Raw genomic sequence first — 27,934 nt, forward strand, 5'->3', positions numbered from 1 at the left:
AGTTTGGAAAATAAAGCTTTCAAATGCCTGCAATGTTCCTCAGAATCTTTAGAGGCTATGAGCAAGTCATCGACGAAAGCGTAAACGCCTTCTAAATCCCGCGTGACTTCATCTATAAAACGTTGAAAAGTCGCAGATGCATTGCATAAGCCGAATTGCATACGGATACTTTCGAATAAACCGAATAGTGTGCATATGGCGGTTTTGTGGATGTCGGCTGGGTTAATTGGTATTTGATGGTATGCCTTAATCAGGTCGACATGACTAAAAATTTTAGTACCGTGCAATGCAGCAGTAAAATCGGCTAAGCATGGAATAGGGTATTTGTCTTTTATCGTTTGAGCGTTCAATGCTCGATAATCTCCTACAGGTCTCCATTCCAGACTTCCCTTTTTTGGAACCATGTGAAGTGGGGATGCATAATTGCTGCTCGAAGGTCTCAAATGCCCCAATTGCATCATAGTTTGAAATTCTTGTTTTGCTATTTTTAAGCGATCTGGAGCTAACCGACGAGGTTTTGCAACCACAGGTGGACCTTTAGTTATGATATAATGAACGGTGTTATGTTTAACAGGTTGGTTAGGATCTGGTAATCTAGTAACTGAAGGAAATTCTTTTAAAATTTTGTGATATTGTGTATCACTAAATACAGTTTTTACTGAATAAATGCTTGCATTTTTCACGCAACCGACGGTTTTAAAATGCGTTTTTAAATCTTTGAGACATTTGTTTCTGAGATCAGGCACCAATTCAAAGAAATGGAGAAAATCTGCTCCAAGAATGGGTGTACTAACATTTGCTATAAGAAAAGTCCATGTAAACTGTCGTCTTAATTTGAAATCCAAAGAAAGTGTTTTTTGACCATAAACATGAATAGTAGAAGAATTAGCAGCGAAAAGTGTTTGTTGGGACGAATTCCGTTTTTGAGAATTATTTGCTGGAAGTAAGGACACGTCAGAGCCGGTATCGACCAAGAATGAAAGGTTTGTTCTACGGTCACGAACGAACAGGCGACGTGAAACTTGAGGCAAAGAATAAGTCGCCTCTATTCTTTGCTGGTTTCGTTTCCCTGCCATGAACAAGGTTTTGTACATTTGTCATCTCTACACTTTTTCCCAAAACGTCTATGATACCAGCAAACAAAATAATCTCTCCTTTTGGAATTGCTTCTTTCCTTATTGCGATCTCCGCGATTTGGCGAGCGACCACGAGAAAGAGAAATGCGATCAATACGTTTGTTTAATTTTTCTATTTGTTTAAATAATTTATCCTCAAGAGACTGATCGACTGTGCGAGAAACGGCACAAGTCCCTGGGGTTGGATTTACTTCTAAAATTCTGTCAGCAATTTCTGCAGCTTTATCTACAGTTAAATTGGAAACCGCTGCCAAAATAGACTGAACAGTCGAAGGCAAACGTTGAAGGAATAATTCTAACATTAAGTTATCAGGAACATTTAAAGATTCTGCTCGACGTTTCATATTTCTAAGCAAATCGGAAGGTTTTCGAGAACCTAATTCTTCTCCAGATAATAACTGGCGAATTTCTTGCTGAGAAGATTCTCCTGAACGATTTATTAACTCAGTTTTAAGCTTTGCATATGGATCAATAGGGTCTGGTTTCATAAGTAAATCCCGTACTAGTGATGCGATATCTGGAGGAAGATGAGAAACTACATAATTATATTTAGTAATGGATTCTGTGATAGGTTTGGGGGTGGCAAGAGCAAAAGTACTTTCACACATAATAAACCATAAAGATGGGTCTGATCGGTTATAAACCGGAATTTGGACGGCATGAACATCAGACATTGTGCAAGGTTTTTAAGCCAAAATAAAAGGAAAAATTTAACTAAAGAAAATGAAATTAAATGATAAGTAGAAAACAGAATTATAAAATGATCTATAATTAGTACTCATCTGTGATTCGGAGGATGAAAACCGATGTAATCCATTACTTCTGGTTTGGAGATCTTGAGTGATGGCTTGTAGTCAAAACCGAAAGTGCTTGAGAACTGTTCATACGATTTAACACAGTCCGGGTTACCATTATGGTAATTTCCTGTTATGTTTTTACCACCAATCCTCGAATTCCATATCACAGATTATGTTCTTACTGCATTAATATAATATTAACAAGACATAGTGCACAATAAAAATTAAGCTTTATTTAGGAACATCGCGCATACTCCCCGACAACCTGCCTGTTTCGCTCTGCTCGCTACTCGTAAGAAAAACTTCTCCTCTAGGGTTGCCACACTTATCGGAGGGCGCAAGGCGCGCTCCTTATCGCCATCACCACAAATCTTTCGCATGTCAACGCTCTCTAATCTCTAACGGTGGCATTTTTAACTTTTTCCCCCTGCTAAAAAGAATACGACTTTTTTATGAACCGCATTTCTTTATCATGATTTCTTCCTTTTATATAATTTTTTTAAAGTTTTAACGAACTTTTGGCTCACTTTGTATTTCTTACCAATCCCAGAACTTTATTATACGTCTTATATATACTTATAGAATCAAATCCAGATTTAACAAATCGTTCGCGATCGTAGTTTAAATTCGTTAAACTTTTCCTGGGGCTGAGGAATATATATCCCGTGCATTTACTACTATGAATAAGGGTCAATTTTAGCCCATTATAGAGATTTTAAATTTACTACTTAATATAGGGTAGGATGTAAAAAACCACGCTGATTATTTTTTCTGTGCCGTCTTTTTTAAATAATTGACTGAATGGTTCGAATAAATAAGAAACTGGTCTTTATATTCCTGCCAAAAAGGTTAATATAAAATTATTCGTTTCTTTAAGATGCATTAAAAAGAATAAATTCAAAATAAAATATTCAATAAGAGGGAAAAAATTATGTATTTATTTTTAATATTGTGATCGCAGATGATTAATTTTTAATATTGTGATTACGATATGTTAATGAAAAGTATTTTGTATGCAAAGTACATTGGTAAAATGTCTTACAATTCACAGTATATAAAGACTTATTGTTTAGAAAACAAATATCATATTACAGTAAGAGTCTATTCCATAGATTTCAAGCTCCAGATTTCGTTACCATATTTCGGAAAGCTTTAAATATTCCATATTCCAACTCACATTTCACAAAAAATTTTTTTAAAGTCACTGGGAAGAGCATGTTTTAACGTGATTTGTTATACTTCTTTCCCACTGTTGTAGAGACTTATTCTGTTTTGAAAACGAGAAGCGTATGTCATTCGCTTGACTAACTAAATGTCAAGTATTATAGTCCAGACTACAAATTTATACAGCCACAGCTTTAAAACGCAATAAATTTTACATGGCTACTCTTAGTACATTACAGTTAAAGCAATGATTTACCAAACTAAAGGATCGATTACTCATCAGTAATAATTTCTAGCAATCAGCTTAGAATTACCTGGTTTGAATGTACAATTACCTGCTTTGCTTAGAATTTTCTGCTTTGAATTATACTATCAAATTCAAATCCTCTAAAAAATGACATCTAGTTTTATCCTTAACTAATCGCCGTCCAAATGGCTACTTGCCAACATCAAGGGGCAACGGCTATTTATGCGACTTCTGATTAAGATCATTAACTGGAAAACTCAGAAACTAATAAAAAATAGCAGCCCTTCATTATAAGCGACTAGGATTTAAAATTTGAAAACTGAGAAAAATCATAAAAATTATTTTATGATAGGTACAGAAAAACAAGACACGCTTATATTTATTTGTCTAAGCATTGATATAAATAAAATGCGATCTAATAAATAAATCTTTGAAAGTCGTCAATTTTTAGAAATAAAATTTTGAAATATTGGCTTCGAATTTAAGTCTTACTTTACATTTTTAAATATCGGAATAAAACATGGAGTTTAATTTCGAAGTAATTCGGAAATTTATTGTAATAATTACAACGAAATCGTTAATAATCAATTAAAGTTTTTAAAAAAATTAGGAGTACATATTTTATTTTCTGATTTTTGTTGTTGTTGTTGTTGTTGTTAGTTGTACTAGTAGTAGTTTTAATATCTTTGGCATGAGGACATAAAATTGTCGGAGCGAAAATCACAGTTTTCAAGGAACATTAAACCAATAAAAATTTTCTGTAAGTTATCATTTAAAGCACTAGGTAGAACATCAGTTATAGTGTGGGCATGGAGGTAAGAAAAGACTTCCTACCTCCATGAGCGTGGATTAAAATTTAAGAGTTTCTGTGGCGCCATCTCTTGTGAACATTTGACCTCAACACCATAAGCTCATTTATTTAACAATTGGTAAACGTTGTTTAGTACTGTTCTGTTGTCAGGACCGGGTTCAGAAATGTATGCATGTATACGACTGTATGTGGAAGTACGAATGTATGTGTGTGTATACATATACAACATTTATGCATATACATAAAAACACACTTTCATACATTTCTGTATCCGGTCCCCATAACAGAACAGTAGCGGTTGTTTTTAATCACAAATGATAAATGCACCTAAAAAATAAGTAAAAAATTATGCTTAATTAGTAAAAAAATATGTTTTCGTTTTAAAATCAAATTGGATCTATTGAATTTTACCAGAGAAGAAAAATTGTATTCTAAGATTGCCCTTATAATAAAGCTAAGATTAAAAATAAATTAATTTACGCTATAATTTTGGCCGCCTAACGTGGCTCCATTTAAAATTGTATTTTCTGTAGCATATTTAGATTATTACACAATTTATTATCACTTATAATTTTATTTCGATATTAAAATAATACAGATACTTATGTAAAATATTTTGTAGAGTGTGAAGATCACTTCGAAATACCATAAGGTAAAATCTCATCACAAAGCCCAATGTAGAAGTACATCATGTCACGCGGAAATGCGAAATGCTGCAGCAAACAGTATAGAAATGCCGTATAACCACGTCTGCCTCAAGGTATATATTTTATATATTAATAATTTTTTAATTATTTTTCTGCATTATTTATTGCAGTAAAAAACTGTAATGTGACATTTTCTTTCCTAAACTGAGCTCGTTCCTCCAAAAAAAAGCTTTTTTCAAATTTATTTAATCGCTTTTTTAAATTTATAATTTAAAAAAATTCCATTTCCACAAATGTTTTTTTCCAATAACTCGCGCTCTATTTGCAATCTCTTGCAACACCGCATTTTCATTTCTAATCTTTGTTATTTAAAACTGAAGAATCTGTCAGATCTTTTGTGAAATTTTTAATTGTGTAGTCGTTTACTATATTTCTAATACTAGTATTTCTAGTAGTTTTATAATTACTTAAATTCGTACTGTTATCTTGAGTTTGTTTTAAAATTTTACTTAACTTGTTTTCCTCCCCTGGTGTATTCTTCAAAAAATCTTTGACAGAATTTTCTCTTTACTCTCGGACTACACAAACATAGTCTGTATATTAAAAAAAAAAAAAAAAAGAAAAAGAAAACACTATGCGAAAGAAAACTACACTGGCCAGAAATCTATGATCCTATAAGTATACTTATATATTCACAGAAATAATGATAGGATGTTTGGCCCGGTTCTTTTATAAAAAAAAAAAAAAAAAAAAAAAAAAAAATTAGATAAATGACATCTGTTCGAAGACACTAATACGTCGTAAAATGTGATTGTCGACAAGACTTCTAAATCCTCAATTTGTGTTTAGTCTAACCTGAAGATGCTCGATATGTTAGAAAATGTTTCATTCTCCATAAGAATTTCATTTCTCCATAAGAATATAATTATATGGTTTCTGGTAAGGGTATTTTAGAATCTGTGCAATAAAATATGAATACTGAAACTGAAAAGAAAAGGAAGTTTAAGAACGTGATTTAACATATAAATTTCGAATTGGAAAAGAAACATGCCAGCGTAAAATTTAAAATCAGGAACCTAGATCTATGATTGATTACCCTCAGTATGAAGAGTTTTGATCAACATTTAATCCAAATTACATTAGTTGGACTCATTAAAATCATTATACACTTTTTTCTTTTTTATGATAACTTCTTTAAGCGGCTGTAGTTTTCAGACAAATAGTATAGCAAATATGTAAAAACGTGTGGCAACCCCTAGCAATCTATCGAAATTCTAAGAATATGCTCTTTCTAAATATTTTCTAATTTTGGTCTTGAATTTTATGTGGCGTAAGCGAGGCTTATTTTTGAAACATAGAATGGCAATAATTCACAGAATTGGCAATCAGGCAGCTTCTTTTAGAAGTGAGTCTTCAGACGTGTACTACGTTATTTATATGAAGTATACTGTGTTTCAAATAAATCTTTAATGAATTTCTGGACTTAATTTTGAAACATTACAAAACAATTTATGAAATAAACTGCATGCGCTGCAAGTTTGTCTCTTATTCTTATAATAATCGTAGTAACTGGAATCTTATAATCAATGAAATCCGGTAATCCTAGAAAATGGCAGTTATTCTTTTAATCATAATAATTACAATAATTTTTCTTCAAATTTATTGAAGCATTTGAACATGTCAATGTTTCCTAAGTTGTAATGAATCAAATTTTTAGAACATAGAAACACTTAACTTATCCAGATCTCACTAATTTTATTGCAGTTGTTTAGTACAGATAAAACAGATAAAAGTTGTCGTTTCATTTGATCTCCCCAAGGTGTTGGTGACTGAGACCAGTCTAGCATGAATATATGCATAGCTGTGATGAATAGAAATTAATAAAGGATCAGTAGAACCCGGATAAGAAGCTCCCGCAAAAGATGTTTATACCCTCTTAAGAAGTTTTTTATTTTTAAAATTCCGAAATAAACTTTAAAAGAGTATGCAGAATTTTCCATACTAAGAAGTGGTGACAAGCGTACATATTTTTGTGAAATTATACTAGTAAAGTCAATTTTAAATATATGCGTACACGAATTCAATTTCAAACGTTTTATTCGGTTCCAAGAAGAAAACTGTGTTTAATTTCAATCAGTTGATCAATCTCTTGCCATCTGACTTTCCAACATTTGATGGACGGGATACAGTCTCCACTTGCCTACTTGGAAAACTATTGTTACAGAAAATTCCACTTTAATTTACTTTGTCGGTACAGCTTAAACAGTGAGATATTACTTAGGTCAGTTGATTAGCTGTTAAAATTAGTCAGTACATAAGTTTAATGTGTACTTCAATTTGCAAGCATCTTCTTCTGCTGAATCTTACACCCAAAGATTTGCTGGATTTGCTTACGTATTGCTAAAGAGTCTCCGTCAACGAATTAGTGTTTTAAAAAAATTAGTTTATTGCATAAAAAAGTAAAAACATATTAAGTATTCTGTTTAATACTCCCGGTGGTTTTTAGGTTTTCCCCAACTGACAGTTTTTTCGCATCCGAAGGTACAAAGTATCTAATATTCCAAAAATTTTCGTGGCAAGATTTCAACAGAAACAACAGAGCCAAACTGTTTCTGTTATACTTGATGGCCATCTGGTTAAAAAATAGTCAATAATTATACAATACCCGTCTTACAGCATTTGAAAACATTTTTCCGTCTTTATTTCCAGTCAAAATTCGGGTAATAATTCTTTGCAGGGTAATAGCAAAGAATTTTGTTGTTTCTCCCATAACTCAAACAATTACACTGCTATAAAGCTTGTGATGTCAGTCCTTGAACGTGTCATTTCAAATTCTCAGTATAAAATCAGATAACCATATCTTTGGATATATTGAGTTCAGATGTTTTGCTATTATCGCCACATATGGTCTTCAGTTGAGATATCTTGCTGGCATCCGAGCAACCGTCACAGGACATAGCGCGATTTGCTCTCAACAATTTCCAGTCATAAAGTAGCTGGCAGTATGCGTCTCGGTAAGGCTTATTTAACAATGCATAAATAAATGGGTTAGTGCATGCTGACATCCAGGCCAAAATCGATGCGCATGTATGGAGGATAGGATACCTGAAAGGAAAGAAAGTTGACTTTTTAAATTAATTTTAAATGATGAAATACATATAATAGTTTTGTTGGTTAATGGGATACCAAATAATGATACTAGTCATATAATTTAATAAAATGTTGACATTTTAATGAATTATATATATACAGAAATAGTGAAAATTCAACTAAGAATGTATACTATTAATTGGAAGTGGTAGGGCAACAAGAATCAACGTATTGTTTATTAATTTGCAGTAGTTTCGAAGGTTTAAGTATATAGAACTTCTTTCTTCAGCTGCAAAAGTGCAAATGACGAAAGAGAATCCTGTGCTCCTGCGATAATAATGAGAGGAAGGAAATAAAGCTAGTAGCGCCATCTATTGATCAAATTCTCCAGTTCCGCCATTTACTGCGAATCCTCTCCAATTATAATTATGGTTATATTTTAATTCAGCATATTGTTAGCTTTCTGTAATTTTTTTCCTAATTTTAAACTATCAGTTTGTTTCCTTTATATGTGCAAATGAAACGTCGATTATTTTTTTTAAATTTGTTAGGCCTTTATTACATGAATAATTATTAATTTTCTCATTTTATGTATCTGCTTGGTCTTACTATGTATTTTCAATACATCATTCATTGATAGTATATTTATGGCATTTTTTCTTTTTCCTAGAGATAAATTACCTGATTAATTGATTAGATGACAACACATTACAAAAATAACGACAGGCACAATCTTAATGCTTTCTTTTAAACCCAGTAATAAAGAAGATATTTCACTTTTTTCGGTGAAATAGATGAATCCACCAAAATCAAAACTAAATTTTACTGTAAATTCCTTCTCTTTCTTCTAATTCTGAATCAGAACCATTTAGCATTGATTATTCTAAAAAGTAAGTTTAGAGCTGTCTGCGACCAAAGCTGATTGCCCTTCAATTTTACGTAATTTTCTTCATAGCATATTGAGTCCTCGCTCGTAACGTAACGCGTGGGATTAAATGATGAAATCTATATTTTCTTTAATTTGAACTATAACAAGAAAAAGGGACAATTATTGAATTCCTGTGATGTCTTTATTAGTCATATTTTATTTGCTTTCCTAATCTTAAGTAGGAGAAATTTTATTTCAGTTAAGTTTGCAATAAAATTGAAAAACAATTATCTTAAAGATTTATTTTAAAAGAATTGCCTTAATCATTTTTAGAATTTATGATGTTTTGTATTTTTAATTAGTCAAAAAGTTACGCAATACATGTAATTTTACTGGGTGTATACTTAAGTATGCCCTTTTGGTAAGTTAGCTTATCCCCTTATAAGTGATTTATTAATGATATTTGATTGAAATATTTCTGTGTAACTGAACATTTGCAATTATTTTATTTCATTGAATTATTTTTTCATTTAATTAAATGTTCATAAATATTAAGCTGTTTTAAGTATTCATTGTATCTAAGGAAGAGAGCTCTTATCTCAAATTGGTCTGGTAAATGGATAATATTATCATAAGTCTCCAGTGTAAACTGGGGGGGGAGGAATTATCAGCGCTATAGTCTCAACTAACCAGAAAAACTGAAAAGTAAAATGTTCAACCATTATCTGAAACTTTAATTTTCAAACCAATACTTTTGGTATTTTACACGCGTTTCCAGAAAATAAGTATTTGTCATCCTAGTTTCTTAGAAAATGTGGACATTACTTTTGATTCTCTTTGAGCTCCAGAATGTGACTCCAAAGCGAGAAAAAAGTTTTGCTCGAATTCTTTCACCCTTATATGAAAATAAGACACAGCACTAAATCCTTGGCTATGCGAGATCATGACTCTAGGAGTGCAAACACTTGAGCATTTTGGCGAATTTTCAGAGGCGATTTTCCGCTTTTGAAAGTTAAGCATGCAATGCAAATTAGCAACTTAAAATAAAGTACATTTCAATTTGAGAGGCTGAAGATCGCTGCGGATGTAGATGCCAGTATGCAAATATAGTATGTTGCAGCCAATCACGTCGACTGTTCGAACATATGTTAATCAGGCAGTAGTTAAAGATGGCATTTGAGAAGGCTCATTTTATTGCTGATACGAAATGTTTATAATTTGTAGTATAATTTTTAATGATATTTGTATTCCTACGACTGAAAGAAGAGGAATGGCAAATAGTGAGTGCTGGAATGCTGACATATACCTTGAAACAAGACTGTCAGTGAAAGATTTCGCTCTTTCCTTTGGCGTTATAATTCGGTAATTTCTCAAATGTGGAAACAATTCCAAATTTGCGTTTTAAAATTTTTAATGAAAATAAATCTGTCTTACCCAATGTTCTCTTCAAATACATTGACAATCATAAGTGGCAGAAAGCAGAGCTGAAATGTGCAGAAACTTGTAAGCATAGTGCAAGTGATACGAATCTCCTCCCTCTTCTTTGGCAAGAAACTGGAATTTCTCTTGGATCCGCTGTCAGGGGTATAAGAAAGCAACTTGAGTGCGCTTTGTCGAACCTAGAAAGAAACGTTTTAATTGAATAATAACATTGACAAACGCAGTGAAACCTCGATCCTCGAATATAATTTGTTCCTCAAGACCGTTCGACATCCGATATGTTCATAAGTCGGAACTATTTTTCTTATTCTAATTAAAGGGGCACAGGACCTTTAAATCTTCAAAACATCGATTTTCAGATTTTTACATTTTATGAATATACAAACATTTCTGAACATAATGCAAAAAACCGCGTTGTAAAATTCGAATTATTTCTTGAGTTATGAAAGTTTATATCGTACGGTAAATCAGCGACGCTCGTTTAAAGGGACAAATATGGTGGTTGTTTACATTTTGGTTACCCTGTATACGAGCTCATATTTTTATTATTATGCAAAGAAATATTTAATACTGTTTTTTTTATTTCCTTTTCGTGTAGGGAAGAAGGATGGCAACTACTCAACTTCACTGCTGGTAGTTTGTTTACATGATAATTCTTATTATCACGCTGCTAAATCTAACGCTGTTCGAGTGTTTCTATTTCGGTATTTCATATCAAGTTTGTTTTACTGAGTAAACGTTTATGTAAAGATATTTGTTTTGAAATTTAAAAATGAATAATAATATCAAAAGAGCTTCAGGTCAAAGACCGAAGAAAAGGAATAATTTTTGTGGAAATCAATACACAAGAATTAATGATAAAGATGCAAATGTCTCTGCATCAGCAAAAAAAAACTTCTAGATTGTTTAGTAGTATCAGGTGACAGCGAGTTTGAAGGGTATGCAATCATTGATAAAAGTTTATTATTTTCTGGATTAGAAGAATACTTATGCTGTCATTATTTGCCATAATAATTAATATTACTTCTGAAGTAGTATATGGTTTAACCATAAAAATAAATATTTCATGCTGCTCTTGTGGAGTACTAACATCTATATGAAATTCCAAACTTGTAAGTGAAAAACAAAATGCTTCTGATTTAAACAGAAGATTTACTTTAGCAATGAGGTGTATTGGAAAAGGATTGACAGAATCCAGAACATTTTGTGGAATTATGGATCTACCACCACCTGTAACACAGAAGTCATACGACAAAATTGTAAGTCATATGCATGCTGCTACACGCAATATTGCGGAAAATAGTATAAAGATTGCAGCTGACGAATAAATAAAAATGACTGGTTCTTCAGATTTGACCGTCAGCGGAGATGGCACATGGAAAACCAGAGGACATTCTTCGCGTTTCAGTTAACTTCCATTATTGGTGGTGAAACGGGAGACTGAAAAAAAATATATCCTCAAAGGAAAGCTATTTGAAATGGAAAATGGAACATAACAAAGTATGCAGTAAGAATCATTTAGGTTCATCTGCACAAATGGAAGTGAATGGTATGTTAAATATGTTTTCGCGATCCGAAGAAAAGTATAATATTCGTTACGTTAATTATATAGGGGATGGAGATTGTAAAACTTTCTTAGCCCTTACGAAGGATAAATTCGTTAAGAAGTTATTCGAAAGAAACCATGCAACTTAAACAATTAAAATGAAATTCGAAAAAGAAAAAAATGCTTAAAATTAATAACAATTATAATTAAAAATATAATATAAAGAACATTATTTGAAAGAAAGAACGATTGGATTCTGAGCTGTGACTCTGAGTTAGTAGGTTGTGCTGTGGTTACGCTTAAGATTTTTCGGATACTGACCCAGTCCCGTAGGCGGTCGGTGATTATACCTTTGACTGATTAGTTCCCTTTGGGTAAAAAATGACCTTTTATAGGACACCACTCGATAGTTCTGATGAAGAGGACTACCGAAGCGAGCATTCGTCCAAATCCAACAAGACCTATCCATTGAAGAAAGAGGATTTCATTCTTATGGCCAAAGAAAAGAAAAGTAAAGCGAAAAAGGCGAAAACTATGTCAGATACGGAAAGCGAATAACCAAGTAAGAAGAAAGATGCTAAACCTGGTAAGGAAAAAAGAGACATTCAAACACCGAATGGAGAAGCTACTGATGAACAGATACCAGAAGATTTATCAATGGGAAATGATGAGGACATCCCAAAATTCAAGTCATGTTCTGAAGAAGAAATCCGGGACCAGAATGCGAAATTTGGATTTGACGTAATTTGCAATTACTTTCATAAAAGAACTAAGGGTGAGATGGACGTAGAGACATTCACGAAAACATTTTATCCAGGGCAGATAACTGAAAGAGGAACAGACAGCAGGGAACAAGAATGGATTTCTCCTAAGAAAACAGCGAAAGTATCAGAAAACGAAACTCCAATGGAAGTTACGACGGAAAATCGATTTGAGCAGCTAAGTGAAGTAGAAGGTATGGAAGAAGAAGGAGGAGCCGAAAAAGAGGAAACTCCACCCCCTATAGTTTTCCAGCAAAGCGAAGTGGATTGGCCTAAAATTCATGAAATCCTTATCAATACCTGCAGTGAAGAATTCGAAGCCGATATGAAAATGAAACTACTATATGTTAATTTAAAGTCAGTAGACGATTACAGAAAAGCAACTCTGGTTTTGCAGAAAAGAAATATACCATTTCATACTTTCCAGTTACTCAGCGAAAAACCTATTAAGGTTGTTCTTAAGGGTCTCCCATCGACGATGAAGGAAGAAATAATCCAGGCAGATCTGGAGAGAAGGAAATTCCCGATCAGTAAAGTCAAGCAGTTTTCCAGACGAAGAGCAGACACTATCGAAAAACTTCCGATTTTCCTGTTGGAACACAGCTTTCACACTGCCAGGCAATAATGTTGGAGTCAACTTCACTGCAAAGCACCAGAGTACAGCTCCCGACTCTGCTCGGTCGTTCTCGGAACTTCACGTACTCTCGAGACTCTCCACGCTGCAACTCGCGATGCACTCGACGACACACAGAACACAGCTCCCGACTCTTCGGTTCAGTCGTTCCTGGAGCTTAACACACTCTCTCGACAATGCACTAACCGCGATACACTAAGAGACTCTTCGATGCACTCGTTCGACTCGGCACTCACTGTCCGGCTGTCAACTCGATCGACTCCGCACGGACTGACTAACTCGAGATTAACTATCTCGCACTCTCGACGAGGCACACACACTAACTGACTGCGTACCAGCAGGGTTTATATAACTTTCGGCTTGTGTTCGAGAACATTCTAGGCTTAACCGGTAAGAATTCGTTCGAGAAGTTTCTCCATCCGTCTATGGCATCCGTCCATGCCATATCGCCAAATGAGCGATTTCTCACCAAATGTGGCAACCCTGCCTTTCCTTGTCGTTTTATGGCAACCCTAAAACTGCTTTGCGGGGAAGCCATCTTACCGCGCCTGTACATTTCGTAACACTACTAACACCTCATCCATAACTTTTGCAAGTATTTCATTTGATATCAAGTGAATTTCATTTCTTATGGCAGCTTTCAGATCCTCTACGTTGTTTGGTTAATTGACATAGACATCAGTGTCACAAAAGTGATGAACTGGGAACATGGCTAGGAAATGTCTGTTGCAGAAATTACCTTGTTTCAAGACCTGTGCAGCTTCTTGCACCGCCATACCGAATGAACACGTCCCTTACATTATGGTTTCGATTCTTTAGCTCGAGAATTAAAAAAACTCTCTAAGCATTTGTCTGTAAAAACAATAGACATTAACAGTTACAGCACCATTTTGATTTCCAAAAATATACGGACCTATTATCCATGATCATGATATTGCGCACCATACAATAGCTTTTTGACTATGCAAAGGGCATTCACGAATCTCACATTGGCTTTGTCCAATCCATATTCTCGTATTCCATATTCACGTATATATATTTATTCAAGTACCCAGATAAATGAAAGTGTGTTTCATCGGTCACTATGAGCCTCTGTCCAAAAATCTAATTGGCTATGTTCAGTCCAAACATAGTGTTTCATAGCTCTAAACGACGTTTAAAAGCAACTGGTTTCAATTTGTGGGATATCTGAAGTTTATATGTAAACAAGTTGAAATCTTTTCTCAGGATGTTGCGAACTGTTTTTCTGTTCACAGCAAGTTCTTGTGACAACCTTTCTGTTTCTATAAGATTCAACATGTCGCAGAATTCATTTCCGAGAAAAAGCTGCAAGCTAACCAAGCCTAGCGTGAAATCTTCTTTCAGCAGTGATAACTAAGTAATTGCTAGTGAAATAAAGTTCTATTATTACTGTTCGCTCTTCTGTACCCCATCTTTCCATGTAACATTCGATATCGGTCAAAATGGATATTTTCGTTGAAATATAACACCCGAAAATTTTCGTGATTACAATACTTATTTTACTTCGTACAAGGAAGTAAAAAGATGCAATATTAAGTACAGCAAATTATATATTTTAATCTCTAATTTTTATGTATGCATAAAATATTCCAAATACTTTCTACAATATTTGAATATGCAAAGAACAGCATTCAGATTCAATATAACATTTTCAAAAACAATATTTGTATTTCGTTAAAATTAAAAAATAATTAAATAAATATTTCGACAACAAAGAGTATGTATCAACTTTACAAACAGAAAGTCTCAATAAAATACTTACTTTATAAAATATGCAAGAATAACAGATAATAATGGTTATAGTCGGCAGAAGAAATCCAAAAGAAAAAAGAAATTTTTTTGGAGACTTTCCATCAGCATTTCTTAGAATGGTGCAGGAAAATGAAGCTTTATCGTAACCAAAACGTCCCCAGACACCGATGAGTGTGGGCACCAAAATAATGTAACTGAAAGCCCAACATACGATAATCATGGCAGTTACGTTTATTTTTTTGTATATTGTGCTGTAGACAGAATAACAGTTGATCAACACAAATCTGTGGAAGAAAAAAAAACAAGTTATAGATAAAAAATAAGTCACGTGTCTATATGAGTTTGTTCCAGAATCAAAACTAATGATTATAAGCTTCTATTATTGCTATTCATTTATTTCGATAGCATCAGAACTAAATTAGGTTTCTAAAATGGTGGTATTTCATAAATGGTCAGTAAATCGGAGTTGCTAAAATCTTGATAACCGTTATGATTTTGGTAATGTTTAAACCTAAGCAAAACAGCAACTTTATTTTAGCGTAGGTTTTGAATAAAACTCTCCCAATTTCGAGGGTCGCAAACACATGTCACTCTCTTTCAGGAGCGAAAGCATTTTTACAAAAGGTAAGAGAGACTGCCGTGACTGAGATATTAGAATTCCGAAAATGTTAGGAAGGATAGACTAGACTTTTATTCAAAATCTACGCCAAAATAACGCTGCTTTTCTGACTAATTATATTTAAATTGCATAGTATGACTAATTTTAAATTGTCAGGTTTCTTTTCATTTTGACTATTTTCGTAATACTTTAAAAACATGCAAACGGGAAGGTGGTTCGTGATTCTGATTGCCGTACTGAAGGGCTCGTATTTGAATCTCGGAGAAGGCATGGATCTAATTTGTCCATCCCTTCATAGGAGGTAACGGTAGTCTGCCTGTTAGGTGCCTCCATAATAAAGAGACCACTAATTCCGACCTTAGTTGTAGTCAACGCCTATAAACGGCTAGACCCCCGGCAATGGAAAAAAAAATTCTCAAATTAAAACTGAAAAATATTTTTAATTGAGTGAATTTTTTGGAAAATTATAAGTTACTTGTGTGGAAATTTTCTCTCTTTATCCAACAAAGTTGTAAATTAAAGTATGTTACATACTAGTAAATCACAAAAGAATATGACTGAACTATATTAAAGGAAAAATTTAGACTAAAATTTTTCAAATTGCCCACCAATCGCTCATGGCATATCGGAAACGATGACAAACATGACAAATTTTGGCCTTCAATATCTCGGTCACATTTTATCGTAAGGGATTCAAAATTTATGTTACGGAATCAACTTTTTGTATTCATTTCTTATAATAAGTATATACGTTTATTAATTATGTCGTATATACTTATTATAAGCAATGACTGTCATGAAATAAGTATCTAATTAAATTAAATGAAACTAAACAGGCAAAGATTTAACGAGAACGTTGAATTTTAATCAAATTTTTAAAAATTAAGTAAAGTTATTTGAATCTATTACATAAATCTGGACTAAGTTTGAAAAGATGGATGAAAAAGGAGATAAAAATAAAATATATAATAATAAATAAATAAATACAGCAAGAAAAGAGATGTATTATCTCAGTCAGATTGAAACTTTTCCAAAAGGTGAGTGAATGTAACAGTTACGTCTTTTTCTAGCATAATCAATTAAGCTTCTCTCGCTTTCAATTACTTTACTTGACACATCTAAATTAATTATTTTAAATTATTAACACCTTTGAAAATTAAAGCCAGTACCCCGACGTAACGAATTTGCCGAAACAAAAGTAAATCAATAATAAAAATTCAAATAAATTTAATAAAAATCGATACAAATATTCATTGAAACAAAATTTGTAAAGTATACAAAAAAATGGCTAACTTGAAAAACTGTACACGATTTCAAAAAGAAAAGGATTTTATACAATCTGTAATTTAATTAAAATAATCTTTCATGCAATATGACAAAATCTGCGTCAAAATATAAAAAGAAACAATGAAATAAACTAGTAGGAACCTGCCTAACTTCAAGTTGATGTCTCAAAAAAAAAAAAAAAAAAAAAGTAAATAAATAAAATATTATCGTTATAAATTGTGGGTGGAAAAGATCCCACTATATTTAATTTTCATTAATTTGGTTAAATTTCAACGTTCTGGTTCATTCTTTGCCTGTTTAGTTTTAATTTAACATATTTATATTTTTATAGCTTATTTTATTACATTTTTACTTGTATTATAAAAAATTTTAATGGCCTTAAATTATTTTAATTTGGTTTTTTGTTCGGATTTATTTCATAAATTTATAAACATCCAAATGTAGTTCTAAAACGAGCTCTCTGGAAAATGTGTCTGTTGCTCCATGAAAAAAAAATTCAACTCTTTGTTTTATTATATTATTTTTTAGTATGTTGTTTTATTTTTATCCAAATTTGATATATGTTCTTACTGTTAAACTTTTAACCACCAATTGTGATTTAATTATGTAATTATTATAGCTTGATTATTATGTATATGTATATAAATATATACTTAAATAAATTAAACAAAGGGCAAATCATCTTGAAAAACAATATTTATGCGGAGTAAACTACATTAATTGAGTCTGGGGATTTGGAACAACTTTCATATTTTTTTTAGCTTTTTTACAATAGTTTTTTTTTTTTTTTTTTTTTTCCCCATTAGGAATTGTGAAATTTTGTGCCAGTTCATTATTCCTAAACTGAATATAATAACTTAATTTAATTTGATTATGTTTTGAGTTTAATAAATACATAATAATAATAAGTAAAATATAAGCAGTGTGAATAATATCTGTCTAGCGACTTAAAGAGGATGGGCCGCAGTCAGTTTTAGGACCCCCTGATCCTAAGAGGCTATGTCTGTTTGATAATGAGAATTGTTTTGTTTGTATATGCACTTTAGGTATTAATGATAATCTTTGCCTTTAGATAGCATCAATGAGGATCATTGTTGTTTCTGACTGTTTCTTTTTTGGGTCAGGCTGAAATCTGCAACCTTTTGGATGGTAGCAGGTGACAGAAGACAGGGATATCTCGTAACTAATATTCGTAAACAGGCATTGTTCCTTGCCCACTACTATCTGTAGAACTGGCATCTTTCTTGAGATCACGAAACGCCTCATCGGGAGTTAATTTTAAATATAACATGCGGCCTTCGACTTTCTGCTTACGCTCAATTCTACTTATGCATAATTCGTTATTTCGCACATTTTTTAAAAATTCAAATTTTAAGAAATTTTATTGATATTGCAAAAATTTTTTCCTCCATTCAGTCGTTCAATCATACATTGCCTCCTAGAGCAGTAGATTTTTCGGAATCCATTAATATTATAAGAAATACTTGTAAACGAACCCAAACGGGTTTTCTCCCTCATTTTCGATATACCGCAGCTGACCCCTAATCACAGCCGATGAAGTTGGGAACACAGAGAATTTTACTATGATTTGCTAAAAGCTCCGTTTATAATTTTCATATTATATTTATATATTTCATACTTAAATATTATTCGAAAAGATTTTAATTACAAGTTCCTGTAATTTAATCTTTCCATTTTTTGTCACCATTTCTTCACATTACGGAGTTAAGTTATTTATCATCCAAATAAGAATAAAAAAGTTTCCAATTCTCAGAGATATTGCAATTCAATGTTCATATTATCTTTAACGTATCTTTCAAATTAAAACAGTATCCTGATTACCTAATTGAGTGATTTTAAAACAATAAGCTTACTTCTTGATAATTTATATCTTTACTTTATTTTTAATAATGTCTCAGAGTGGTGTAATTTATAATACATTTTAAGTAATGTTGGTTTATAATACATCTAACTGATAAATTTTATAAACATGTTAACTTATAAATAAAAAAGATATATCTGAGATGTATGCGTATCTCGGTGCAAAATAATCATTTGTGCTGTACAAAATCAATGCTAACAATCATTTAGAAATATGATTTCTGTAATACTGCATTAAAAAATTAATTTGAAAATTGTTAGATTAATAACTACCAAAACGAACCTATGCACGCTTTCCAATCAGTATCAGGTTACTAAGAAAAAGCTATTAAAGTGACTAAAACACACCATGCATCATAGGTATGGCTAAATGACTATATTAAAGAAAACTGAATTGTCCGAAATAAAATTCAGGAACAATAATCTAATGTTAAAAGCTCAAAATTTTCCTAACAAAAACAGGTGAATCGGTGGGCAGTGAAACACTGTTTATCTGTTTTTCGCAGTTATGCGTCTTTTATGCGCTGCTTCCTTTCTTTTTCGATTCATTTCTATTCTTCTCAATAGTAAAATATATCATTAATATGATATATGACATCGGTTATAATACTTCGTTTTTCCTTCTTTTATTCATAGATGCTCTTTGTCACAGCGGAAATAATTTCACCCAGAGTCATTTCTTTCTTCAGCCAGCTTCTGATTTGGGGAGAAGAAAAGATCATGTAGTACAGCGATGGGCAAACCGCTGCCCACTATCCGCATGCGGCTCTTTTCTAGCTTAAAATTAGCTTTTAGGGCAGCTATAAAATGTTATCGATAGAAATATCTACATTCAATTTTCTAAAAAAATTCATAGTTATTGTTAATGCAAACAGTCTGATACTCTCTTCCAACACGTTGTAATCTATTGCAAAATTTTTAAATTTGGTGCTTTTAGTGAAACAGAGATCAAAACAGCAAAATCTTTGTAGCCCTTCTAGTGACACCATGAAGGCATTCGAAAACGAGGGAGAACATGCATCTCCTTTTAAAAGACGACTGCGAATGAGGGGACCCAATAACCAAATCCTGGTGGTGAAGAATTATAATTCCCCCCCCCCAATTTTAGTTCAGGCGCCATTAGTAAAGTATCTTCCTTATATCTTTTATTACAAAAGGCAAAGAGACATAAATGTGTATGGTGTGGACGCATTCAGTTCATCAATATTTACGTTACAGAGTGTTAAGTATTGCCATATTTTTTTCAATATTCTGTATAATACGAGTATTTACTATATTTGTCACATATAACCAATCCTTTAATATAAACTCTGTTGTTAATATAAACTATGGTGGACTGACTCTAGCAGTGAGGGTCCCCTCTGGTGAGTAGCCAAAGGAAGACTTCAGTAAATTCCATGGGATGAACCTATTAGGTTGTATCAGATCCTTGCTTTGTATAATTCTTAAAATTATATGCCATGTCCGTATGTAACTTGATCATTGTAATAAATTATTGTTAGATCGTAAAGGACTCTTTTATGACCCTCTCCAATAAGCCCCCCACACATGTAAATTGATGAAGATATCCGGATTTGCTTAGGATATCTTCACCTGCAAAATTTGTTACACTTTGGAACTGCAAAAATGATTCAAAATTTTGGGCTAATTTTTTTGCTCTTCTGGCGTGCTTATTCTCAAAGTTTTTACAAACCGTTATTATACAAAAATATTGAAAATACTGGAAAATATCAAATCGTTTAATTTAACTATTCTTTGTTTTGAAGCTAAGGATGCTAACTATTTGTAAAGCAATTTAAAAAGCAGTCCTACATTTTAAGACTTTTATATTGAAAAAGAAATAAAATGTTTTTATATTTTTATATTTAGGAATTTTAAAATTCCATTAACACAATCAATGTTATGTTATAAGCCTTATTATTAGGACTTAAATTTATGATTTACATTCTGCGAACTGCTTTGATGTTAGTTTTCTGACATTATGAGACAAATGAGCTTTAAGGCATCAGCTTCCCACTTTATTTATTATTTGTAGTTACTTTATTTATATTTTCGGCATTAGCAGTGACATCAGCATCACTGTTAATATGATTCAGAAAGGCGAAGAGAAAAAGAAGGACGAAGGGAAAAAAATGGGTGTGACATGGGCATACTCAGCTAACCAATACTTACAAGTAAAGTTTTCGAAAATGAAAGTAATCAAAAATAGTCTAAGAGAGATTATTCAGTAGTCAGAAAATTTTAGTTCTGTCCATGTTTAGTTCTGTCCTAATACTTATTTCTATCCGGAATTACAAATGAATAGCAGACAAGAATTTTCACGGAATAAACTTGATAGTGCAGTGATAGAAACCCTGCTTCGTCAAGTGATAGAAAACTTTCGATCACGATTAGAAGAATGTTTACACAGAAATGCCAAAGTTTCACTTCAACGACGTTGAAACTTCAACGACGTTATTTTTAAAAAGCAAAATGGCATATTATACCCAACTTAAGTCTGTGAAAAATGTTCTGATAATAAATGCTTCATGAAAAAATTAGGTGCTTTTAAAATTTTCCGCTTTACTGGCGGATCCTGTATATCTTCTGTTTTATTTATTATTACTAAAACCCCAAATTTACTCTAATGTTACTCAAACGTTTAAAACTTGGAAAGTGTTCTGGGATAAGAAAGGTTTTAGAATAATTGATTTAATGTGTACAATTTTTTCAAAGAAAGAATTGTGAAGTTAAACTGTATCATATGCTGCAACTGATAAAATAAAAGAAGCGGATCAGAACCTTTCTCAAAATTAGGATGATGATTCCTGTCAAAATCATTATATTATTTCCAAGAGTTTTAAAGAATGTAAGTGAAACTAACACAAACGTAGGCAGAAAATATTTATTTTCGAATGAATAGAGTGTAGAAATAGCTGAACTCCTATGCAAAGGTTCAACAAACTCGTTGAAAATTATAGGCTTGTTGAAGCCATAATGCTGACAATAGACTTGCTATCGCAGTCTTTGATCAGGCATGAAAACTCAACAACTGTCTGAGGGAGTAAAATAGTAAGAAAAGCGAAGCGACGCACTCATGCATACAGAGATTATCACGACAAAACTAAATTCTAATGAAAGCGAGAAAGAAAAGAGAATAGTTTCTACTGGGAAAGGAAATGCAGTCCTCACGGCAAGAAGCTGATGGAAAATGCAGGCTTAAACTACAGTGTTTATTTGTACTCTGAATTGAAACGAATGAAATATTTTGCATGTTTTTCACGGGGCCTCATTATCGGTAGGTCTAGACCTTGGGAATCAAAAGCATCTTGTACTTATACCTAATACTGTTTTTTCGTCATAAAAGCAAAACCGTGTCCTTTCGGGAGCAATTGAGAAACCTCTGTACCTAGGATCTATTATTTTAAAGTAGGAACTTCAATATTTTTTCCGCTACCCGATTCGAGTCGCAACCATGCGAACCGGAGGAAAAAGGTAAAGTCTTTTAATTCCCCCAACCTCTTTCCGTTTCTGTTTAGCATGTTTTGCTTCGTGAAAAGAATGTGAATGATAACTGACTAAACTGTAGTCTCAAATCAGGTGGACAAAATAAAGTGCTAAGCAGTGAAGACGACACGAGTTAAATCGCAAGTGGCGAGGAAGGGGAGGGTCTAGCAATGGCTTTTAATGCCTGTTATAAAGTAACAGACTGTAGCTTAGTAACTGGCTTTGATTTTTTAACTGAATTCCGCTTAAGTTTCTGTTTTTCAGAAGACCAAAATTATTCTTCTTAACAGAGTATGTCTCTAAAGTAAAAAGTGCTTGTTACCACTGGGATGCTGAAAGAATTTTCGAACTCTAAAAATACTTTTCTAGTATTTGATATTTGATACTGAATGAAAACTGTCAGCTTAAAAGACTTCCATAAGAGCTTATTCGCGTAGATGCTTTAGTCAAAAAAGGTTACTACTCTAAAAGAGACTTGCGTCGTCAGTGTCACTAATAGCAACACGGCTAATTCAAGATCTTGCTTCTATTCAAGAAAACAGGACAAACAAGAATATGTTACATCCAAAAATTCAAAAACTGAATTTTTTATCAGGGACATCATTTTTGCTTTAAAAAAGAAGCGAAATATTTATATTACTTCTTATTGCTTCGTATTTTAGGCAAATTTTCTTCGAGGAATCTAAAGTCCTTACAAGTCCTATTTAGTTTTCATATTATCAGTAGGCATGAATAAATATTTTCGTTATAAAAAAAATCAATTTATGACTTTTTTATGCCCACAAGTGGCATAGTAAATTAATTTAAACCCTCAACTACACTAAACCCTTGCCGAATGCGAGTCACTTCATTACCAAATTGCGAGTACAGCTAAATCACGTTCCATAAAGTTTTTTATGAAAAAAACTTTTTCTTTTTTTTTTCTTTTTATGAAAAAAACGGCCTAAATATAGTTCAAATTTAAAAAGCATGTATAATTTATATAAACCTATATGTTATCGTAATTAAAAGGGGAAAAACGAAACAAATGTATATTGAAAGAATTTCTGTTACAGCAAATATGTAGTTTATGGTACAATTCTTTTTTTAAATAGCAGGTGATTTTTGCTTGGATCAGTGTAGATGTAACTCATTAAACGTTTCGTGGTAAGCAGTGTAAAATTTTTTAGTACCTCTCAGAATATATCCTCTTATTTCTTCCATGCGTCGATACCCATTATACATGCAGACAATGCCTGTACCTCTTGTAATAATTCGTTTAATTTCTTGTACGTTAAAGGGTCTTTGTGCTCTTCACTATCACTGCTCTCACTTAAGATCATCCAATTCTTCATTTGTCTTTTCACGATCTTATTCTCGACTAATTCAACTGTTAGTTCTTCCATATCTGAAAATTCTTCGTCGCCTATTGCTTTTGCAATTTGTGGGGTGCCTTGGCTTCATTTTCAGTCTATGGAAATCCTTTAAAACTATTGACAACTTCTGGTTAGCGCCGATCCCGGCAAATATTCATTGTTGATAAATTCATTTGTTCCCATGCGAATTTAATCCTTTTTATGCAACGTCTTATGTTACACTGCATGTGATGTGCTTTCCTTTATCTAATGCTTTATTTTCAAAGATGTAAATATGCTTGACATAATAAGCTTTGAATGATTTTATGATTCCTTCATCCATTTGTTGGATTACAGAAGTGGTGTTCGGTGAAAGTAACAAAATCTTTACATTTAGATACAATGCTGTAAGGGCTTCAGTCCGTGTTTTAGAACATAATCGAAAATTAGAACTTCTAAGCTCAAAAGCTCAGGTTTTGCTGTTTTAAGCAAGGTCTGGGCGGTCGATCCTTTGCAGCGTATTCCGTACAACTGAGATTCTCGTGATTGGCATATTTAATGAAGACGATTAAGATAATGCGCATCCTCAAAATCGCATTCCTGAAATCCGCGTTCGAAGATTTACTATACTCATAGTTCCTTCCGGGCTCATATCCCACCAAATGTCATTTTCGTCAGTTCTGTCATGTGCAAGATAAGTACAAGTCAGTTTACATTCGTCCACGAAGGTCTCTCTTCTTTTAGGCAAGGAGCCCTAATGTATTTTGCATAATCCAATAAATCCATCCGTCTCTTTCATTTACATATCGTTCGCATGGGCGAATACACCCTTCTAATTATTAAAAAAAAGGTTTTTAATCAGTTTTCACATTTAACACTGTATGGATTTAAATTTTTATTCACCTAATGTAAAATCAAGCCACACATAAATGTGGCAAGTAAGGGTCTAGAAGGCGAATCCAGGCTAATTATCAAATTTAATTCTAAAGGATCATATTATATTTTTTCATATTTTAATATGTAGGATTTTTATATCTTTTTAAATAATAATCTCTCATCTACATAAAATTTAGAAAATTCAATATATTTTCAAAATCTACTCTTAAAACAGTCACTTTCTTTAAGTATCTTAAATTTTTACTTTTTTCTTATATTTCCGATGACAGATGATTAGCTAGTAATTTCAAAATTTTAAGACATATTTTCAGATAGCTGAATAAAAAGTTTTCGCCATAAATGAGCTTTGTAAATGCATACTCATTTCAAAAGCAAAACTTTTGATTGGAAGAATATAGTGATTTTTTATTCTCTATTTTATTGCTTACTCAAACATTAGTTAGTTAAATATGGATTTCTTAATTGACTGATCATTTATAATTTTAATTAATTTTGTGTACTAAAAAATCACCAGACTATTACATAATTAATAAAAATTTAGACATTGTTCAGAACTGATTGTGGTTTTTAACTATTTCTTTTTCCTGCCATTTCATTACACTTCTCGAAACACGATTTACAGTGATTCACTTTTCATTTGACTCTGCTGCAATACGGCAAAATATAAGATATTCATCTGTTTTTCATATTTAATTAGTCTATTATTAATTAACGAGTTCGGCAATTCAAAAGCAATAGATGCTGTTCTTGCTAACACTTCTTTTTAACTTTAGAATCGGTTTGGTTTAAATATAAATACATTGTATTCATGATGTATCTAAATTAAAAACATTATATATTTTTATAGAATCAAGTTATATATTTTTCACTTTTCAAATATACAGAGCTTCCACCTGCGCCCTCTCTACCTATAATCTCTATTCATAAACCCTATTAAAGTTTAAAATAGCCCCATTAAAATTTGAACCCCTTCAGATTTTTTACTTTATTTATTTCGTACCTTTACAGTAATTACATATTTATTTATTTTTTTGTTACATTTTCATACTTAAAAATAGCTTTTTGGTGGCGCCATCCAAAAAATAAATAAATAACTAAAGGCGGTACATCACATATTACATCGTTACTAAATTTTTTCTGGTTCTCACAATGAACAGAAGTCACACAAAATAGTAAAGTCTTGATTAAGAATCATTTCTCAGTTAATCGCTGTAAGATTTTAACCGTGAAATGACTATAATTATTATTTTCTGAAGTATTTTGCTGATACAAAAATTCCAAACTATCTTAAAAATATTAATTATCTGATGCATAAATAAAATTAATCTTTAGCTAATCATTCTTCTAACAGTTCCTTTCTAAGAAATATGTTTATTCGAAATATATATGTAATAGGAACCGCACGGGCGGTGTAGTGGTTGGAGAAGCTTACTGCGGTGCCGAAGGGCCTGGGTTCAAATCCCAGAGAAGCCATGGTTGTTTGTAAATGTATAGTGTCCGTGCGGCATGGGGGCACTCTAAATGTGCGGCGAGCCGAAAGTTCTCTCAAGAGGCTGTTGGTAGGGAAAAGGGGTGGGAAACCCCCGGTTTCGTCTCTCTCCGGGGTACTGTCCATCAAAATTGGGAGCGGACTGCTTAAAGTCGTACTTTCGCCTGCATGGTGCTCAGGACTCTTGCCAACGACAGGCGCAGTCTTGCTCTCCTTGCCACGATGAATTTCGTGGGCTTGTTCTGATGTTACTGTCAGACAAGTGAGATAAGTCACAATACAATACATATATATAATATATGCTACCAGCAATGTATGAAATCTGAATTTTATAAAATACCTAGGCATTTTATAGATTGCCAAAAAGCGGCCGGCAATGTATGAAACGATTAATATTTCAAACATTTCCTAGGCATTCTATAAAATTCCAAATGACAGCCCGGGAAAGTACGAATTCCATGTCCAATTCTTCTCGAATATTCACAAGTTTAGTACATTCATTCCGTAATTCCATTCATTTCATACATTGTTTTATTTAAAAAGAAAGACATAAACCTTGTTTTGTTCAACTTTCATTTTTATCTGAGTATTTTAAATAAAAGTTTCTTAAAGGCACTTTTTCAGTATTTTTCAAAGTAAATTTGTATTTTTGATGAATGTTTCTCATTCAAATAATAGCTTTATCATGACCTTTTTTCGTACTTTTCCTAAACTTTCTAAAACTTGGCGTTCTTTAGAATGCCTAGGTATTATATATAACGTAGGGAAAGTATATAATCTCGCATTTCATACTTTATCTAAAAACGTCAGGTATTATATAGAATATCGGCTTTTCATACATTATGGCAACATACATATGTTAAATTACTAAGTAAAAAATGTTTAAAACTTATGACAGGCTAAATGCAATTTCTGTAGTAAGACATTTTGGTGGTAAGATATGTTTCCTAATGTACTTTTTACTACTAAGAATTATGAAAGGAGAGCTAAAGCTGTTAATGGAATACTTTTATACTTTTAAGTAATGCGTTAATTACAGATATATAAGATAATAAAATATAATTCATATGTGTTTTATTAACACACCGATTTTACCAATAGAAAAGTAATTACCTGTTGAAAGTTATTGCTGTCATAGACATTAGAGATGCGGCTACATTTCCGTAAAAGAAGAACGGAAACAATTTGCACAACTCTTCACCAAGAATCCATTCTTCGTAAATATACCGCGTGGCTGTAAGGGGAAGACACACTACACAGAAAAGAAAATCTGATACAGCTAAGCTCACAACAAATGCTGTTGTCGCATTTTGAAGCCTACGACACTTCACCAAAGCCAAGATAGTCATAGAATTTCCGATGCATCCAACAATGATAAAAATAATGCAACAAATAGCTGCGAAAAGGCATGTCTCTGTAGATGGTCTGTTCGAAAGCACTTGGGATTTCTCAGTGAGATTCATATATGCACCATACGCCGCAAAATACCATTTAAATATATATATCTGTATTTCTTTATCTTACAAATTTGATGCTTTCAACTCAAATGAGGTATTAAATGATTAGATTAGTCAAAAATAATTACTTAAGAAATATGTGTTGACTCTTCTCTTTGGTAAACTAGCTCGAATGAAATAAGAGAACAATAAGGCGAGGGGTGAAATTCAGCGTCAGAGAAGAAGCTTTGTCTTCAAAATGCGGCGAGTTGTGTTTTGAATACAGTGGCACAAATTAGTTCCACCAGCAATATCTTCGGTATGATGCGATGCACGCGAACCAAAACCGGATAAAGAAAAAACAACGAAAACTGCTTGGATGATGAACTCGTGGTTTCTGAGACGAGTAGTAACTGTATCGTATCTATCTGGCCGCAGTATCCGGTGAGATAGTATTCTTTCTTTATGTCACTAATTTTTATCAATTCGAGGAATCGACTCCAAAATATTGTTTGCGTGAATTCCGGTGTGCTCGCCATCTTGGCGTGATGGTCAGTCACTCTTCGCATTTCCTTCGAATACATTGTTTTT

General features: G+C 32.6%; 1 protein-coding gene across 1 annotated transcript; it reads right to left on the reverse strand.

The window, feature by feature from the left end:
- Positions 1-6,537: 6,537 nt before the first annotated feature.
- LOC118201773 (protein trapped in endoderm-1-like) lies at positions 6,538-27,776 on the reverse strand. Its single transcript, XM_035373925.2, has 4 exons — positions 27,021-27,776; positions 14,925-15,198; positions 10,195-10,379; positions 6,538-7,907 (listed from the first exon to the last, which is right to left on the reverse strand). Exons 1-4 carry the CDS (start codon positions 27,368-27,370, stop codon positions 7,649-7,651), a joined length of 1,068 nt encoding a protein of 355 aa, XP_035229816.1. The 5' UTR covers positions 27,371-27,776; the 3' UTR covers positions 6,538-7,648.
- Positions 27,777-27,934: the final 158 nt, after the last annotated feature.

The sequence above is a fragment of the Stegodyphus dumicola genome, chromosome 4 (genome assembly GCF_044657685.1).
Source record: "Stegodyphus dumicola isolate Sdum_Otavi_A_Nest chromosome 4, ASM4465768v1".
NCBI classification, from domain to species: Eukaryota; Metazoa; Arthropoda; class Arachnida; order Araneae; family Eresidae; genus Stegodyphus; species Stegodyphus dumicola.

What these genes read in the sequence shown, in the direction of transcription:
- LOC118201773 (XM_035373925.2), bottom strand. Translation starts at nt 27,370, where the DNA reads ATGAATCTCACTGAGAAATCCCAAGTGCTTTCGAACAGACCATCTACA. An exon ending in ACAGCAATAACTTTCAACAG is followed by an intron (nt 15,199 to 27,020) that starts GTAATTACTTTT and finishes TTTCTTCCACAG; the next exon opens with ATTTGTGTTGATCAACTGTT. An exon ending in ATTCTTGCATATTTTATAAA is followed by an intron (nt 10,380 to 14,924) that starts GTAAGTATTTTA and finishes GTTTCTTTCTAG; the next exon opens with GTTCGACAAAGCGCACTCAA.